General features: G+C 32.5%; 3 protein-coding genes across 3 annotated transcripts; 2 read left to right on the top strand and 1 right to left on the bottom strand.

The window, feature by feature from the left end:
- The first annotated feature begins 495 nt into the window (after positions 1-495).
- Positions 496-3,299, top strand: LOC123713191 (fatty acid-binding protein 2-like). The gene is made up of 4 exons (XM_045666746.1): positions 496-600; positions 1,336-1,502; positions 1,773-1,883; positions 3,191-3,299. The coding sequence occupies exons 1-4, from the start codon at positions 531-533 to the stop codon at positions 3,242-3,244; spliced, it is 402 nt and encodes a 133-aa protein (XP_045522702.1). The 5' UTR covers positions 496-530; the 3' UTR covers positions 3,245-3,299.
- A 124-nt stretch (positions 3,300-3,423) lies between these two features.
- LOC123713512 lies at positions 3,424-5,909 on the bottom strand. The gene has a single exon (XM_045667219.1). The coding sequence runs from the start codon at positions 5,481-5,483 to the stop codon at positions 3,516-3,518; it is 1,968 nt and encodes a 655-aa protein (XP_045523175.1). The 5' UTR covers positions 5,484-5,909; the 3' UTR covers positions 3,424-3,515.
- A 232-nt stretch (positions 5,910-6,141) lies between these two features.
- LOC123713241 (probable ATP-dependent RNA helicase kurz) lies at positions 6,142-18,623 on the top strand. The gene is made up of 19 exons (XM_045666824.1): positions 6,142-6,324; positions 6,707-6,889; positions 7,339-7,528; positions 7,649-8,137; positions 8,656-8,871; positions 9,389-9,630; positions 10,617-10,763; positions 11,001-11,147; positions 11,303-11,468; positions 11,995-12,214; positions 13,009-13,237; positions 14,032-14,151; positions 14,829-14,969; positions 15,091-15,246; positions 15,509-15,704; positions 16,504-16,728; positions 17,285-17,423; positions 18,068-18,270; positions 18,499-18,623. Exons 1-19 carry the CDS (start codon positions 6,250-6,252, stop codon positions 18,573-18,575), a joined length of 3,561 nt encoding a protein of 1,186 aa, XP_045522780.1. The 5' UTR covers positions 6,142-6,249; the 3' UTR covers positions 18,576-18,623.
- The last annotated feature ends 161 nt before the right edge of the window (positions 18,624-18,784 follow it).

Raw genomic sequence — 18,784 nt, 5'->3', positions numbered from 1 at the left:
ATACTACAATTCTATTATTTTCTTGATATTTCTAAGAATTAAAATTAATTGACACACACACATATACTAACTTTTGGCGCCGAAAACAGATCAGAGTAAAAAATAGACTCGACTAGAAAAACATAATTGACAAAGTTTATATCTTATAGAAAATGCCTCATTATATAATGTGGAAAATGCAATATGTCATTTACAATATTGAATTATTTCTTTGAAGCTTTTGGAGCAAATCATTGCAGGATTAAATCAGACTCAACATAGTTTTTTTCTCTTAAAAAAATAATCAGACCATCGGACAAAACACGTTAGTTATTTTTTTTCAAATCAAGTTAAGGCAGTTCTCAAGTTAAACTGGTTAAAACTATCTATCTATATACATTCTTAGCTCATATATTAAGACTGGTTTATAGTATGAGTAGATATAAAAGGTACGAAGCACAACCCTAACTGTTTGGTCATTTATATATAAGCCAGTGAATTAACAAAGTATTTATAGTAGTGATCCATAATCAAAACTAAACAAATCCAAAATGGCTTTCTTCGGCAAATTGTACACACATGAGAGCAACGAGAACTTCGACGATTTCGTTAATAGTTTAAGTGAGTGTTTTCATTAATTTATTCTTTTTGCCATTTATGGTCATTGGGTATAAGCTTCGGCAATATACCCTACGCAGAATTAGCTTACTTCCAACATTTTTATAATGTGTTTATGTAAAAGTTTTCAATTTATTTGCCGTGGATCGTAGGATCATAGCTAAAATTGTGATTCAGCTTCCTTTTATCTGCATTTATTTAATTTTCAGTTGAAACTGCAAATTAATTCACAATAATAATTTATAATAACCACGTTGTTGCAACATTTGTTTATAACCTTCGGATACCAGATTTTAAATCTTATCTGTATAATTAGGGTTTTAAGTAAAATATAAAAGGTAATTTACAAATATTATCATTTGACTGCTATCTACTATGATAGCTATCAAGTATCTACTAATACTACGAAAACTGAGAAGGTGCATTTTTTACGTTTATTTTTATAGTACAGGGGAAAACGGAGGCTCACTCACACTACAAGAAAGCCCACAAGAGCATTGCCGGCCTTGTAGTGTTTACTTACACTTAAGCTTAATTAAAATTTAAGATACTTGTGTGTGAGTGGTATTTAAGAAATGTGTGTGAAATAGTATTTTTACTGCCACGCTTTTAAATAAGTCGACCCTTGATCAATCGCAATATTTCAATATTTAGATCTGAAATGTGGCCGTGCACATTCTAATACCTATTATACTTAATAATAAGTTGTACAATATTATTTTTATAAACCTAATCCAGATCTCCCAGAAGAACAGGCTACTGCTTACCTGAATTCCAAGATTTCTCAGAAAATCGAGAAAGACGGAGACGAGTACGTTCTAACCACCAACAAACCATCGGGACCAAGTGTAATGAGATTTAAAAGCGGCGTTGAGTTTGACGAGAAAATCACAGCTGAAGTTATTGTAAGTGTCTTACCTTATTTAATTTTGATTATTATTTCTCGAACTCAACATTTAACACCTTCCTAAGTTAATAAAAAATACCAGCTTGGGTAACTCATTCGATTTTGGATTTAAAGGTTTCAACTAAATCACTCATGTTTCTGACCAATTATATGGACGTAGTAAGGACTACCTACAGTTACAAGTCCGAGTTTTACAATAAGACAACGTTATTAAAATTATTCAAATGTATGAAATTATATAACTATTTACAAAATATGATTTCTTAAGGGCAAGAACACAATAACCGTACATGGCAACAAAGTGACTCAAGTTCAAAAGTTACCTGATGGCAAAACTATCACCTTCGCCAGGGAATACTCACCAGACAAACTTGTTGTGGTAAGTCAAGCCTGGCCACCAATTTTGAATATAGTGGTTAACTCTGCTGCCTTCTCTACCTTCTAGATTTCTAAATATCCCTTATAGCTGTCAGGTCTATCAAAACATCATATTGCTTAAATCCCTGCGTGGCACCGCTGGATTTTTGGTGTTGAAAAAATATTTAATTGTCCTGCTTATCTTAAAGGAGATAGTAAAATACGCATGTGACTCATGTATAACTCATTGAAGGGAGCGGTTCATTTTTTTTTAAATCTTTGATCAATTATTTTGATCCATAATTTAAACAATGTATGTTATTATATACAAATCGGGCGTAGCTGATAATAATAGGTTGGGGAAAAAGTTTCTTCGCATTTTTTAAGAAAATTCACAACATTCCTTAATATAGTTTATTTACATTAAACTAAAGTATGTAGGTTCCATTTTGTTCGATAACTATTTGTTATCTCTGTAGGGACATGGACCCATTGCTATATAAATTTTGGGGCTTCTGATCACAATACCGCGATAATTGATTTTGGCAGTCTCGTGGTATTAACCTGACACTGCCTCAAGAATTCTAAAGAGACCGAAAAATGTGGAAATCTTAAGGTGCAGTACTATACGGCGGATGCATTAAGACCTCTCAGCCAAGCCCTCTTATTTTTTGCTGAGTGCCATCTCTAGTGTATCTTTAGCCACTTCTTGAGGCAGTGTCAGGTTAATACCACGAGACTGCCAAAATCAATTATTGCGGTAATCCCACCATACACACATCATCACTTTGTTGCGAGGTAAGACGGGTTTCGCCACAGTCTGTGAAGCCTGACCGGATTTAACCACGACGTTTTTCGCACGTTCTTGTCGTGCGTGATCCACTTTTCATCACCAGTTATCAGCTTCAACAAAAATGGTTCGGATTCATTACGTCGTAATAAAGAATCACAAATTTTTCAAATGCGCCAAAACTGTTTTGTGGTCAATTCCCAATTCTTCAGCTACGTCGTAACTACTGATATGCGATCTTGCTCCACTTTTTCAAAAATGGCATCCATTTTATCCGTAATGTTATCTCACATTATTCAACAAGGTCGGATAAAGTTGAATGTAATAATGGCCACCAAGTACATTATAAGGTAGCTATTTTATTTAAAAATCGTGCCTTCACAGTATAAATTTTTGTCTGTCATTTATAGAAAATTTAGTCATGGTAATATGAAAAAAAAAACACTACTCGATATTAGCTAAACGTTTATTATGGGACACCATATATGTGTATTTTAAGAAGAATGTTATATTTTATTTAAACATAACATTTTTTTCAGACTATCACAGCAAGCTTCTGGAACGGCACAGCGAAGAGGATTTATGTTGCGTAAATTATGAATCATAAAAATTATTTGTAAGCATTAATTAATTAAAATAAAAGTAATACCTTTATGTTTTTATTTACTGAAGGTAACAAATTAAGGCATAACAATTTAAAAAAATGCATGTGTGTTACATTTATCTACCTAGATTGCTTTAGTTGCATTTATATGTATCAAAAGACAGTAAATTTAACTTAATAAAAACATTTATTATAGTAAAAATCTTTGTACAGCAACAACTTTTTAAGATATACTTAAACAATAAGCAATACAACAAGTATTATAATGATACATTATAACTCTCTAGATGACCATCACAGAGCACACATAAGGGTTTATATTGATATAGTTCCATTCTTGCAGTCACCTCACAGCAATTACATGCAAGGTATTCTTCACTGTCTATTGGGGTAAAAGTCACAGAACAGAACATACTTGTATGCCCATTGGCACAGGCAAAATCCTCAATCAAATCATCACAAAAAAGACAATTATATTTTGGTAACTCAGTTTTAGTTATTAAAGCAATAAGACTTTCCCAAGTATTATTTGAAATTATGTTATTCTTCGGAATTTCATATTTTTTACTATAATATTCTAGGTATTTGCAACATCCTGATAACCATTCCTTTTCAAAACCATTTAATGTAGGATTTTTGTGCTGTTCATATTTATTTATGATAGTTTCCTTTGCATGAGCAGCCAGAAGTTTATCTTGAACAACTTCAATTGATGTCTCAGGCAATAATCCTTTAGATTGATTCTTCAATATTTCTTCTAAACTATTGTACAGCTTTACTAAGATCAAATAAACCTTTAATTTATATATATCTGTGTTAGTCTCATTATAGAGATTTACATAATCAAGTGAAGGTAATTTCTTGCTTTTCATAGTCTTATACCTTAATAACTCAATGCAGTCCCACATATGTGTTAACTTTTTTGAAGGATTATCAAGCAATACATTTTCAATTTGTTCTTCAGAACTAAGAGATACAACTAACATATGCAATGGTTCTTTTCTGACATTAACTCTTCTATTAGCAAGCACAAGATGGCAAATTATTTCATTCGGTGAAAATGCAAGACCATATAGATCATGATTTACATAAGAGTCTTTTAATATTATACTTTCAAACTCAATAGTGAGGGCATTTCTTGTCACTGTGTAAATTAATTTATATATTTTAGTATTTATTGTTCCTATATATAGACCTGCTGATGTTTTAGTCAATACTGAAATTTTCTCATCATTGACAACATTAACAACTTCGGTGAGTAATTTAAAATCAGTATCAAACATCTGCACCACCAAGTGTCTATGTTTAGGATAGATAATCAGTAAGCAATTGTCATCAATAATATACTGAATGTTTTTGGGTACCATTCTATCTTTACATTTCCATAAAACAATTGTTGCTTGTTCTAATATTTTTCCCTCTTCTATTCTACAAACCTTTCCAACCACCTCTCCCAATACATTGGCATAAATTAATAAAAACAAGTTATCTGAGTAAGGTATCCATGCTAAGGTTTTGATTTCTTCAACATCAGCATAGATTTTTCCCAAAACATCAACACTCAAGTCAGTATTAGTAAATTTAATTGACCAAAATATAATAGTACTATTCCTTTGTGCTGTGACAAAAATACTTGATCTGTCTTCATTAATACTGGGTCCCCAACATATTGCACTAGTTCCAATACCATATACTACTTCCTTTAATTTCTCTATTGTCTTACATTTTTCACCCACATCTATTTGTAATTCAGATATAAAGTAGTGTTTCATAATATCTGAAAATTCCACAATACTACACCAAACTTTTTGTTGTGGACCAAAGAATTCCACATTACCAACAGAATTTAAAATGGCAAGTACACTTTGATTATTATAAATAAGATCTGATGGTGACCACTCAAATGCAATAATATTAGTCATTTCTTGTTTCAAGTCATTACTATATGGCCAGAAATAAGGGTTTGTTACAAATTCAACAAGTTCTATATTACTGATTCCTTTTCTTGCATATTCTTTAGAAAACTCAGATGTAGCACTACTTCTTGGACAAACGATTGACGATTCCACAAAATCCAACTTCTTATCTAAACATAACACATTGTATGAATACTCTAGTATATGCAATTGTTTATCTCCACGCAATGCAAGTAAACAATTGTGTTGCTTAAAGATGGTGTCATCATGTTTGCTGACATTAATGCATCTTCGGGTTATTTCGTGCAACATTTTGAGGTACAAGCTCTTTCTTTTAGATGTAATTCTGATGTGTTTTTAGTAGTACTGTAGTATCCTTAATTATAACGCTCTAAAAAATAAACAGCTATTATGTTTTTGTTATTAGTAACTCAATATTGCCTGCTTTGCACTGTATAAACTGTATTCACTCGATACATTATTTAGAAATTGTTTGTAGGGTTAAATATTTGCAATAAATATAATTAGTTTTATGTTTAACTTATACTTATTGTTTCTACTCATGTAGATAATAAAGATTACAAATTTCTAATTTACACTTTTACATAGTATTCTGATTTGACGTTATAAATGTGAATGCAGATAAAGATTCTGTGTCCTGTGAGTTCCGTGAATGATGTACGGATAATTCAAATAACACCTGAAATATGACTAGTTCACATTGACGTACAACATGACATCTAATAAATAATTATTTAAGACACGTATGACCCACTATTCATGAGTATTATTACTGGTTTTCGTTGGTTTAGAAGGTAAGTGTAAATAAGTACTAAATAGAAACTACATTGTTTGAATGCAATAATAAGTCTGAAGTCAAAACATGAATAAGCTAAATTCTGTAGTCTGTATTGGAATGTCACTTTTCAGTCAACTAATTTTGGGAAAATCTTATGTCACGTCACCGACTCCGAGAAATGTCATAACAAAGGCACGTGTTTTTAAAATACAATTAAAGTTCATTTCTCGCAATACATCAATGAAAGCCCTCCAATTAAATTATTTTTAAACTTTTATAATGGGCAAAAAAAGATACAATGCTAAGGCGCGCCAAGTTGTAAAAACGAATGTTGATAACTCTAAAACTAATGAGGTGAGTACTTACGTGCCTTGGATTTTAGTTATTCTTATTTATAAAAAGAAACCACCAATTTTTTGTTTAAAAAATGTAAACTTTTAGTCTTCGTCTCAATTATTAGATTCTCTTTAAAACAATGTTTTATTATCAATAGATAGATAGGACCAAAAAAATTTTCTCATTAGAGGCACTATTTTTATGTCCTATATTTTGTGCATTGTTTCCAATACAATTCCATTGTAATTGCAATCCTACCCATAACATAGGCTAATATTATAAGTGAGTTGCTATTCACATAGATTTTGGATTAATCTGATCAATACCATTAATTTAAGTGAGTAAAAGTTAAAAAAAAAATGTCACTGTTCTTTAAATTTGTATGAATTAACATTTCTAGATAAAATTGGAATTTGCAAATGATGAGTATGGATCTAAAGACCTCAGCAATCTCTTGGCTTTGCCATCTAAAAAAAGACAAACTAAGATAATATCGGAAAAGAAAGAGAAAACTAGGTTTCTCTCTAAGGCTCAGAGGAAGAGATTAGAAAAAGTCCTTGACAAAAAGAAGAAAAAAGAGAATGTAAGTTATTTGTAATATTTAAGTTAAAATTATATTATTGATAAATATTTGGTTCACACAACTACTACAAATTTACATACAACTTTTTTAACAGATACAAACTCAACCAAGAACCAACCACTTTCACTTACATGTAAATATTGAAATAAATTTGCATTAATACCAATAAAGAACATATATTCTTATGATATTATCCATATAATAATATGATTTTAAAAAATTTACCCATTTTATTTTATTAAATATCAATTTCTAAATCTATTATTCAAAATATGTTGTATGAGAAATCTTTGTGTGCTAAACATATTTTGAAAATGTATTTACCATTGTAATGCAGTATACTAGATTATGTAGCATCTTTGTATGATACTTAATCAATATATATTTTAAAAATTTACACTGCAACTCATACAATACATATATTTTTAATATGTTGTTTAATATTTCAGAGGGTAAATTTATTAGAGTCCCTATCTCAAGTACAAGCAAGTCAAGATGAAGTTAGTCAATTCACTACTATCTCAGCTATTCAAACACTTGGTTTAAGAAAATTAAATGAACTTAACTTTGAAACAGTTGAAATTAAGCAACAAGGAAATTCTGAAATAAATGAAACTAAAAAGTTAAGCAGTATTGCAGGTACATTTAGACTTAATTATTTTAACTAAAATATAGAATGAGTAATGAAAGTTTTTCCCGCATGTATGTTGCATTAAATAATTATATGCAAACTTACCTATCTTTTATATTATTTTGTAGGTGCAAAAAAACGACTACGTCTTTTAAGATTAGAGAATTCAGATAAAATAAAGAAGAAGAAATATGACCCTAATACCGTTAGTTTAGAAGAATCATCAGAAGAGAGTTCTGATGAAGAAACCGATGAACAACCTCATTTAGCTCCCTCAGAAAGTCAAGATATAGCACCAAAAACGCTTAATAAAGATACAGTCCAAAGCTCTATAGATTGTAATACAAATATTGGTAAACAAATAGCTAAGGAGCCTAAAAATCCTAATGAAGCCAGCAGGATAGATTTAACACAGGATGTTAAAGTGAAAACTCAAATTAAAAATACAAAAGAAGAAAAAGTTAAAATCCCATTAACACATGAAACAATACACATAGAAGTGAAAAGGGATCCTAAAATTCAAGTAGCACGATTGAAATTGCCCATTTTGGGTGAAGAACAAAGAATAATGGAATTGATAAATGAAAATGAATTTCTTATTGTAGCAGGAGAAACTGGTAAGTTGATATTTTCTTTCATAATTTAACATGCTGTATCATTATCGAGCAGTGTTGGCCTAGTGGCTTCAGCGTGCGACTCTCATTCCTGAGGTTCGATCCCCGGCTGTGCTAGAATGGACTTTCTTTCTATGTACGCTTTTAGCATTCGTTCGAACGGTAAAGGAAAACATCGCGAGGAAACTGTTATCTTGTTGATACTACGATATTTTTATATTTTATTTATTGAATATTTTTCTCACTTATTGTCGTTAGGAAAGGATAATAATCATTTCTCCATTTATAAAATGTTGTATTTTAATTTAAGAGCAATATTAGTGTATAAGAATAACATACAAACTCTTGAACAGTATTTATTGATAAAAAATTAGATGTAAAAAATCAATAAAATGATTGATTTTGTTGCTTCAAAGTGATTCTAGACCTGACTCTGACTTAACCGTATTCATTGCATATAATGATAGACCAAGCTTTGTTTTACTTTCTTTTAGAAATCATTAATAGTAATTTCTTAATAGGTAGCGGTAAAACTACTCAGATACCCCAGTTCCTCTATGAGGCGGGATATGCTGAGAAGCAAATGATCGCAGTGACTGAGCCACGGCGAGTAGCTACTGTTGCTATGTCGGCGAGAGTCGGTCATGAATTGGCGCTTACGAGTAAAGAGGTCTCATATCTCATGCGGTTTGAGGGTAATGTCACTAAGGATACGAAGATAAAGTTTATGACTGATGGTAAGTGCTTTTATTAAAGAATTCGAAATTTAAATAATACATATGAGATAAAGTTATTTATATTTTTCCTACTTCAATTACTGTCCTTCCATCTAATATAAATATTGTGACGTATATAAAATTATAGCCAGTTTCATTTTTCATAACAATATAAAATTATAATCATTTATGTACTTATTATATACCTAATTTATACCTGTACCTTTTCCAAATTCCGATCCAATTTCCAATCTATTAACACACTTCTTCTTAAATATCAAGAAATTCTGTCACACCCGAGTGGATTATACTGATAAATAGAACATATCGTTGACTGTTTTACTGATTGTCCATTCTTGTTTAACCGGGAAACAAAGCCTGCATTAAATTAAAGACACATGTAAGACCAGCTTACACGATGTCAAATACAGAAAACGTAGTTTGGCAGCCCTAGTTTCTATAGATTTAATTTTGACTAGAATTGACAGCACAAAAAAGGTTTATTCAACATGTAGTTTTTTTTTAATTTGCGTTACAGGTGTTCTCCTTAAAGAAATTCAGTCAGATTTTCTTCTCAGCAAATATTCAGTGGTTATAATTGATGAAGCTCACGAAAGAAGTGTGTATACGGACATATTATTGGGGTTGTTGTCAAGAATTGTGCCCTTACGGAGGAAGCGAGGAAGTCCACTTAGGCTTATAATTATGTCTGCCACGCTTAGAGTTGAAGATTTTACGGAAAACACTAGATTGTTTAAGGAACCACCACCGATGGTTAAAGTACGTATGGGAATGAGATGAACAATATTGTATTACAATAGTTGTACTTTGCTATGATCAAAATTAGCTAATAAAACAATGTAAATATATTTCGGCAATATGTTAGTTATGTAGGTGGAGTTTGAGGTCCATATTTTAATTGGTATCTCAAGTTCGGCTCGAGCGCTGTCAATCTTCATACGGATAAATAGTTTAAGAGCTCTTGAAATTAGAGTGAAGTTTGATGATGTTAAAAAAACAAAGGAACAATGAAATTCAGTTATCTTTTTGTGTTAAATTCGTGAATTCTTAAATTGTGCAGCCAATAACGAACTCGAATTTGGGACATTGATCCTATCTCTCCTGTATAGGGAGCGTTCAAGTGTTACGTAACGAATTTTGGGTGAGGGGGGGGGGATTTCTTTTGTAAAACATTACGATTCGGGACGGGGATTGAATTACGCGTTATTGTTAATATTATTTTCTACTTTCCAGTACTTAACACCACATATTAGTAAGTTTTAGGTTTTAAGAGTCCCTGGGGTTGGTTACGAAACGTTTTACTATTGGAAACAGAAACGGCGCGTTTCATGGGGGGGGGGGGGAGAATCTCAAAAAATGCGTGACGTAATACTTGAACTCTTCCATAACTAATATATAAATTATAAGCTAACTAATTAATATTCCACACATGAATTTATATAACGAGGGTCTCGTTACGTTACGTTCATGTCTGATTTCTGGTAGGAGGAAAATCGTTACCAGCTTTTGATGGGTTTGAGGAGGTCCTCAAATTGAATTAATGAATGAATGCCTAACTCCATCTCATGACTCATACTGTGATGTTTTATAGTTAGGTTAAAGACTATGTAGGATATTAAAGTATCTCAATTCACGATCTCACTTTGGGTACAAAGCTCAAATAGAACATATATTTGGCAGCTCTTGAAACCAGATTATAGTATGACTGACGTTACATTACAATGGACTAAAATTATTGTTACCAGATTGATTCAAGGCAGTTTCCAGTAACAATACATTTCAATAAGAATACATATGACAATTATCTCAAAGAATCGTATAAGAAGGCTGTGAAAATACATACACGGCTGCCGGAAGGTGGTATACTTATTTTCGTCACTGGACAACAAGAGGTAGGTTGTTTAAAACTTTTGACGGTCACCAAAACAAACAAACATGCATTGATAGGCTGTGTCGAATATTGTTAGTCAATTGTGTTTTTGAATGTCCTTTATGAAGAAATATCTTAATCCAAAATATTGGTAAAAAATTCGACATTATTTTATAGGTTTAATATGCACGCTTAAGCCTTAAATATATAAATTTACTGGGTGTCATGCGTGTTTTCTAATCAATTGTTATTTGTTCAGGTCAACTATTTAGTGCGTAAGTTGAAAGCGTCGTTCCCGTACAAAAAAGATGTCGATTACTCCAAGTTAATAACAAAGAAACCGGTCGCTGAATCAGATACGGCCCTGGATTCTGAACCAGAAGACATAGAGTCTGATGATGATGAGGTAATTGCTTGCTTTCAAAATGTACTATTATACAATTCGCCCTAAATATTGATTTCAACGGGATTTCGTTTCTTACTTTTCAAAGTAGCAATAAAGTTTGAAGAAGACAGAAAGCATTCGATGTTTGTGAGCACACGTACCTTATATAATTTTAGGTAGAAAAAGAAATGAAGCGTGCAAGAAAAGCCAGAAGGAAGGCAAAAAAGAAAGCAAAGGAGTTACCAAAAATAAATTTGGACGATTATGATATACCAGAAGATGATGGCCAGGCAGATTTGGTGGGTCATGATGACGACAGTGAGGGTCACTTGAGTGATTCAGGTAAATAAAAATCTACATATTTATTATTATAGTAGGGGGATTATATTTTAGTTTATACAATGTTTTCTTCACACTTTTCAACTAGCCATTACTATGAAAATAAGAGAAAAAAATATTTATTTACAAATAAAATCTTATATCTAGAATTATGCTAAAACCAAGTTATAAAATAATAACCCTTTTTCATATGTACGGTGTGCAATTTTCGAAATTATATAAACTCTTAATATAGAAACATTACTATTACAATAAAACCTAAACTTTTATTACTTATAAATAAGTAAGAGAGATTTGGTACATTCAAACAATAATATAATTTTCTTAAACGATAACCTAAATATTTCACCATTTCACTAATACTGCCCATATATTCCCTTATGTTACATATCTTATAATTTTTTAAACATTCTTGAGCTTGTAAGCTTGAGTCTCTTGAGTTTTCTTATTGAAAATGTGTACCTAAACCAATGAACAAGGCAAATGAACATCATACTGGTATTTCAGTAAACTAAATTGTATTTTTCAGACATCGAAGACGACATCCTAGCACCTGAAATCAAATCGTGTAGACAACCTCTTTGGGTGTTGCCTCTATTTTCGATGTTAAGTTCGTCGAAACAAGCCCGTGTGTTCGAACAGCCGCCAATAGGTGCGCGTCTTTGCGTTGTGAGCACTGACGTGGCAGAAACATCTCTTACCATACCGGCTATTAAGTATGTGGTTGACTCGGGGAAGAAGAAAATGAAGTAAGTATAACTAAACAGCCGTATGTTGAAACCAATCAATTGTTTCTAATTAATTACCGGATCGAAGGACCATTCAGTTTACGTAGGCACTTGATATGATAAGTTATCAGTTTTAATATATATGAAATAGACATATAACATTCAATTGCTTTATACTTACATTATTATATACATTATTTTGTACAAGAACAGATGTCGTAACGAGGATATGTTTACTCTTTTAAATAGTTGTAAAGGCAAGGATATAAAACGTACTAAGTGATTCGATAAAATAAAATGCTTTATAAGGATGTTCTTGAAGGTTCCTATTTAATTGGGCAACTTATAAATTACTAAGTATATTTATAAATAGTCTTTCTACTTTCTTATATACTTATTAAAACATTGACGTTAATCGTATTTTAACATTGTTCGATGCGTTACTTCAAACCGGTAATAACCCTAGTATATAAATAACTTTATTAAAAATATGCTCGTATTCCAGAACGTCAGAAAGTGTCAAACCATTTTTTATTTATAAAGTTTGACATATTTAACAACAAGATTGTGCGATACGTATTAAAACATGGACTATTGAATGAAAACAATTTTTTAACCGGATTAAAGCTATTTGTATTATTATAAACTTATAATTATTTGACACAATTATAAATTTAAAATTTTCCGACCTTTCGCGTGCTTTACAGCGTGCGTGGTCACGGTGACTAAAGACAATACAACATGGACTATAATATGTTTTGCATGTTGCACTTATGTAAGCAAAATGTATACAAAACGAAGACACTTATCCTTAGGGTTTACGACCATACAACGGGTGCGAGTGCCTGGCGTATAGTGTGGACGTCGCAAGCGAGCGCGGAACAACGCGCCGGACGAGCGGGACGTACGGGCCCGGGACACGCCTACCGGTTATACAGTACTGCTGTGTTTCAACACGATTGTCCGTCTCATCATCCTCCAGATCTTTGCAGGCGACCCGTAGATGACCTGCTGCTTCAGATGAAGTGTATGGGCATTGATAAGGTATAGTTTTCCTGGTATAAACAAATACTATTTCTATTGATACAAATCTATATTCTAAAAGAGATACTCTTTTAAAAATTCTCATTATATAGAGAATCCGGCACAGTCCAATACGAAAAGGCTGTTTTGAGACTAAAACTTGAAAATATATTATTGTATTTTCTTTCGTTAACATAGCTTTTACACATTCAGAAAACACTATTTTAAACGGATCGAAGCTATGTATTATTATTATTATTTACATTTTTTTCCGACGTTTCGGGTGCTTTACGGCGTGCGTGGTCACGGTGACTGAAGACAAAAGGTGTTGAATGTCAAAAGTATCACAGCTGCAGAGAAAGTTTTGTTATCTGTATTTATTACCCCGAAGTTGATATTGACTAAAAGATGACGGGTTTTTGCAAAAATGACTCACGGTGTCCTCACAATCCGCAAACGTCGGAAAAAATTTTAAATTATGTAAATAATTATAAGTTTTTTATAATAATACATAGCTTCAATCCGTTTAAAAAAGTGTTTTCTTAAAATATCTTTTTAGCATATTTGTAGTCCATACACTTTCGTCGATTAGTATTTAGTAGAAAGACACTGTGAAAATAAATTAATTTAATCCAGTCTTAGCTTTAAAAACATTCTTAAGTCGACGGCATGATAGAAGGTAAAGAAGACTTGCCTGTGAAAAAAATCGAGGAACGTCAAAGGCTGTGGCGCTACTGGTTTAAACATTCTTATACTAATAATGAATTGGTTGTTGATAATATTTATATAGAAATTGATTTAGTAATAAAATCCAGGTCGTGAATTTTCCGTTCCCAACTGCACCAGATAGACTGCAACTCCGGTTGGCAGAGAAACGCTTAGAAATCTTGGGTATTTTAGAAAAGCATGTGTCGAAGAACAGGAAGGATGACGAGGTATTATAATTGTATATTTTTATATAAAATGCTATTAATAATGTATTCTGTACTAGGATAATAGAATTCAGTTTTCAGTTATAACTTGTTTAAATTTTGCGCTATACGAGATTACCAAAATCTCGCAAACAATTGTATGCCAACCATTTTTTTAAACACTAAAGTTCGTATTCATTCGTTGAGAGCAGTGTTGGCCTAGTGGCTTCAGCGTGCGATTCTCATCCCTGATGTCGTAGGTTCGATCCCCGGCTGTGCACCAATGGATTTCTTTCTATATGCGCATTTAACATTAGCTCGAACGGCGAAGGAAAACATCGTGAGGAAACCGGCTTGCCTTAGACCCAAAAAGTCGACGGTGTGTGTCAGGCACAGACTGCTGATCACCTATTTGCCTATTCATTTCACAAAACGATCATGAAACAGATACAGAAATCTGAGGGCCAGACCTAAAAGGTTGTAGCGCCATTGATTTATTTATTTAAAGTTCGTATTCTATAAGTATCTCCCTAAATGATTTATACTTATTTGAAGTATGACGTACTTGACAATGCACAAGTGAAGATACCTGTTGGAATAACTAGCGATCGCTATATCATCATATTCAATGACGTCATTAAAGCACCAGTTCCAAAGTTTTATACGAGAAAAATGCCATTAAATTGTATGCCTCTATACAGGTGTTAAAAGTGACTTCGTTAGGTAAAGCAGTATCAGCTTTCCCCCTTTTACCCCGCTATGGAAAGATGTTAGCGCTCAGTCATCAACAGAACTTACTACCTTATACCATTGCGCTGGTGGCTGCACTCACTGTACCAGAGGTAAGAATTTCTAATTATGATAAACAGTTAAGGTTAATTTCCCCTTTAAACTGTCGAAATCCTTAATAAGTAACCACTTCTTCAGTATTTTGTAGTCTCTTTGTATTATTTTTTTTCACAGGTCATGAGTGGTAAGCCCGACAGTTGGCCTGCTACTGGCAACACTTTGCTATTGGGAGATCCTGGAATTTTACTGCGAGCTGTTGGAGCGGCTGAATTTGCCCACGTGAAAGGGGAAGAAGAATTGTTCTGTGCCAAATATGGGCTTAGAGAAAAGGTTTGTAACATTAGCAAACAAGATATTTATTATAATAATGGTTTAGTATTTAAAGTTTAGTTTTTAGTATTTAAAGATCTGCATGATCTAAAATATACAAAGATTATAGAACATAACTATTATCATTAAGAAACAACATCGATATTTTCTCTTTGTGATGTCAGAAAGAAAATATAAGAAATTCAAGATGTACGTAAAAAAATCTATAGTATTGGTATCTATTATATTAACCTTTAAAACCTTGAAGTTTATAAATTTTTAGGCCGTGAAAGAAATCCGCAAAATAAGGAAACAGTTGACAAGTGAAATAAATCTAAGCGTGTCTGGCGTGAACGTGTCTGTTGATCCAGAAATGAAACCGCCAGAAGATAGCCAGGCTAGGTTATTGCGACAGCTGCTTTTGAGTGGTCTGGGCGACCAAGTGGGAAGAAAGATTGGCTTACATGAAATTAAAGAAGGTAAAGCTTTTGAACTTGTTTGCAATTAATACCTTTTAAAATATTCCATATTGTAGCAGACTTACTAGCAGGCAGGTTTCGAGTTCTTTATCTTTTAGTTTTTCTTCTTCGATCAATTCAGACTCTTAATTTTTTGTTTAGTGCTTGAACATACTAACCACTGTGGTTCTAGTTATAACTCGTGTTAAATTAAATATTGGATTAATCGTCTATCTATCAAACGTCCCTCAATTTAACGACGAACTCCCTAAAGCGTCGAAATCAATTGGCTTTGGTTGGTTTAGCTTGTCTTCCATACAATGATACAATCTACATAGCATTACACTCACACTCAATAACGACAACAATTGAGTAATAAAGTACTTTTTAAGTTGCTAAAATTAGTTAAAACTTCGCAGCTGAGTTCGTTCTTTTGTCGCTTTATTATCCTAGCCCGCAATAAACTCGACTGTCGTCATGCATACGAAGTTTCTAAGAAATTCGTTCTTTTCTTTACAAATTAGGATTGCTTGAATATGTAGACTGTTGACTGGCTAATAGGTAGGAATCATGGATTATCTACACGTTTTTCTTCTTAGCATTTAACGACAACTCTATAATGCCATAAAATGCTTTCAGTGTCGTTACATAGAGTTTACACTGAATAATGAAAGTACAGATGTATTATGTAACAGTTGTGCTTGGGGACGTTAATAACGTATGTTATTTTTATTTGATTCGGCAATACATTTAGTGTAAACTTAAGATTAACATCAATTGAAAAACCAAAATAAATTTACTATGATACCCATATATTTAGGTGAAGATAAAAGAAAATACAAATACGCCTACCACTGTGGTGAGCTTGAGGAACCAGTGCATCTCCATTCCGAGTCGATATTACGAAAGACCATACCCGAGTGGGTGGTGTACCAGGAGTTGTATGAGACTGGAGGGGAAGAGAAGAGAAAGATGGTGATGAGAAATGTGGCTGCGATTGAACCGGAGTGGCTTCCTATATATGTACCGCATTTGTGTAATTTGGGTGAGTAATATTTTTTAAAGCGCTCTTTATTCAACAGTTTTGGTATTTTTTTGAATTAACGAAATATGTTTCGGATTATAAAGAAGATAGATTAATTAAAGTGAAATAAATACGATGGCGCGTTTCGTTTGATATGATTAGTCAAACAGAACGATGGATCATGCCGCGTGTATTGAAGTATGCTTTCGCTCATATTATCTAATTACTTTATTGACAAACAATTCTGTTGTTGAAGATATTGATAATATCTGGAATTTTCTATTGTGGGTTCAAGTTATTAAGTGTGTGTTAAATTATTTGAAAATAATATCGATTAGTCATTGCTGTACATGACGATATTTTACGTGGCATAATCAATAATGGCTCGGATATTCGTACACATAAATACAGAACACATCAAATACCTGCAAAAAAACCTCGACCCAAAAATCTACTTATATCTGGCATAAACAAAAATTGAAATGAGGCAGAAATGTTTTGAGATGGTCACACAATCTCGTGATGATAATTATGTAAAAATTTTTTTTCGGATTATTTAAATTATTATATTTTTTAGAGCCCTTGTCGGAACCGGAGCCTAGGTTTGATGAGAAGAGTGGTCGAGTAAAAGGCCATTATAAAGGAACCTTTGGGAAAGCCTGTTGGGAGTTGCCATCCAGTGAAATTGATTTTCCCGATAAAATTGACCGATATAGGTAAGTTGTAACTATAGTAGGCCTGTCTGATATGTGTTTTGAGAACTGGATGTTTTTATTGAATTATTAGTCCTATTAAGCAACTCGCGTAATATAGGGCCAGAGAGTTAAACAACATTAAACTCTGAATTATTCATAATTCACACTTAAGTTATAACAAAATGGAAGCTTAAACTTTTATTCTTAAGGTATGAGATAACACGTCTTTGAACTGTGTTAAAATCGAGTGATTTGTGTCTATGCGATATGTGCGACGGCGAAGGCCTATGTTATATTGCGATACCCAGGGCCAGAACTTAGTCTGTTGCACAGAACCCTGTTATCAAAGACGTTGCGCCTACTGAATGCTACCCCGAAACTATCGACATTTTTATATGTTTGCAGAGTGAATTCACGGTAGCGATATTGATGCGATAGCGATGTAGTATATAATATTAAACACAATGGTTTTATATTATATACTTTATTATATTTTATTTAACTTTTTCTTATCCTTATCGTACAGGCATAGTCTGTAAGGATAATGTATGTATTTATGTAATAAATAAATAAATAAAAACAACAGTTACTGCCAAAATGTCAGTGCGAGTTGACAGATACTCCTAAGAATTGAAAACGTGATGAATAATCCTATATATTTTTAGATGGTTCGCCAAATTCCTATTAGAAGGATCCGTATTTCCTAAACTAAAGAAGTATGCGCCGTCCCTTTTATCTCCACCCTCTACCATGATCAAAAGTTGGTCGAAGTTGCAGCCACGGACTGAGATACTGCTTAAAGCCCTCGCTGCGAGGCATTGTGGTACGAGGGATGAGGCCAAGATAATGTGGCAGGAACAATCCAAATGTAAGTGAATTTGATATTTTATTATAGTTACTTCAATTAAAGAAATTTGATATCAAACTTAAAATGCCTATACTAAACGTACATACTTCATACAATAAATCAGACATACAATTGGCACAGACGTAAAACGTTTACAATTAATATGTGAAACGTATGGTAGAGCTGTAGGCCTATATAGTACCAAGTTAACTGTTAACTTAAGAACCTTTTTTGTTACATTTTTTTCAGATCTTCTTGATGAATATTTAAAATGGCTGCCCGAGTCTGCGCATAATGAAGTCAGCCTATTTTGGCCTCCAATATGAATGTGAAATTTTGTAAATATCGTTAATAAATATATTTCTGTAAAATTATTTGTGTTATTTATTTGATGACTTGATATTGGTATTAAAATTATAAAGTTTTATCATTGTTTTAATTGCGGTGGGCAATTTTGTCAATACTAGTACGTTTATCGGATGTTTACCTTACTGAATACCAATATCGAATGAGTTGATTTTGCGTTCGGTAAGAA

The sequence above is a fragment of the Pieris brassicae genome, chromosome 8 (assembly GCF_905147105.1).
Source record: "Pieris brassicae chromosome 8, ilPieBrab1.1, whole genome shotgun sequence".
Taxonomy (NCBI): Eukaryota; Metazoa; Arthropoda; class Insecta; order Lepidoptera; family Pieridae; genus Pieris; species Pieris brassicae.
Note: the sequence above shows the minus strand (reverse complement) of the source record. Positions and strands in the feature narration are given on the sequence as shown.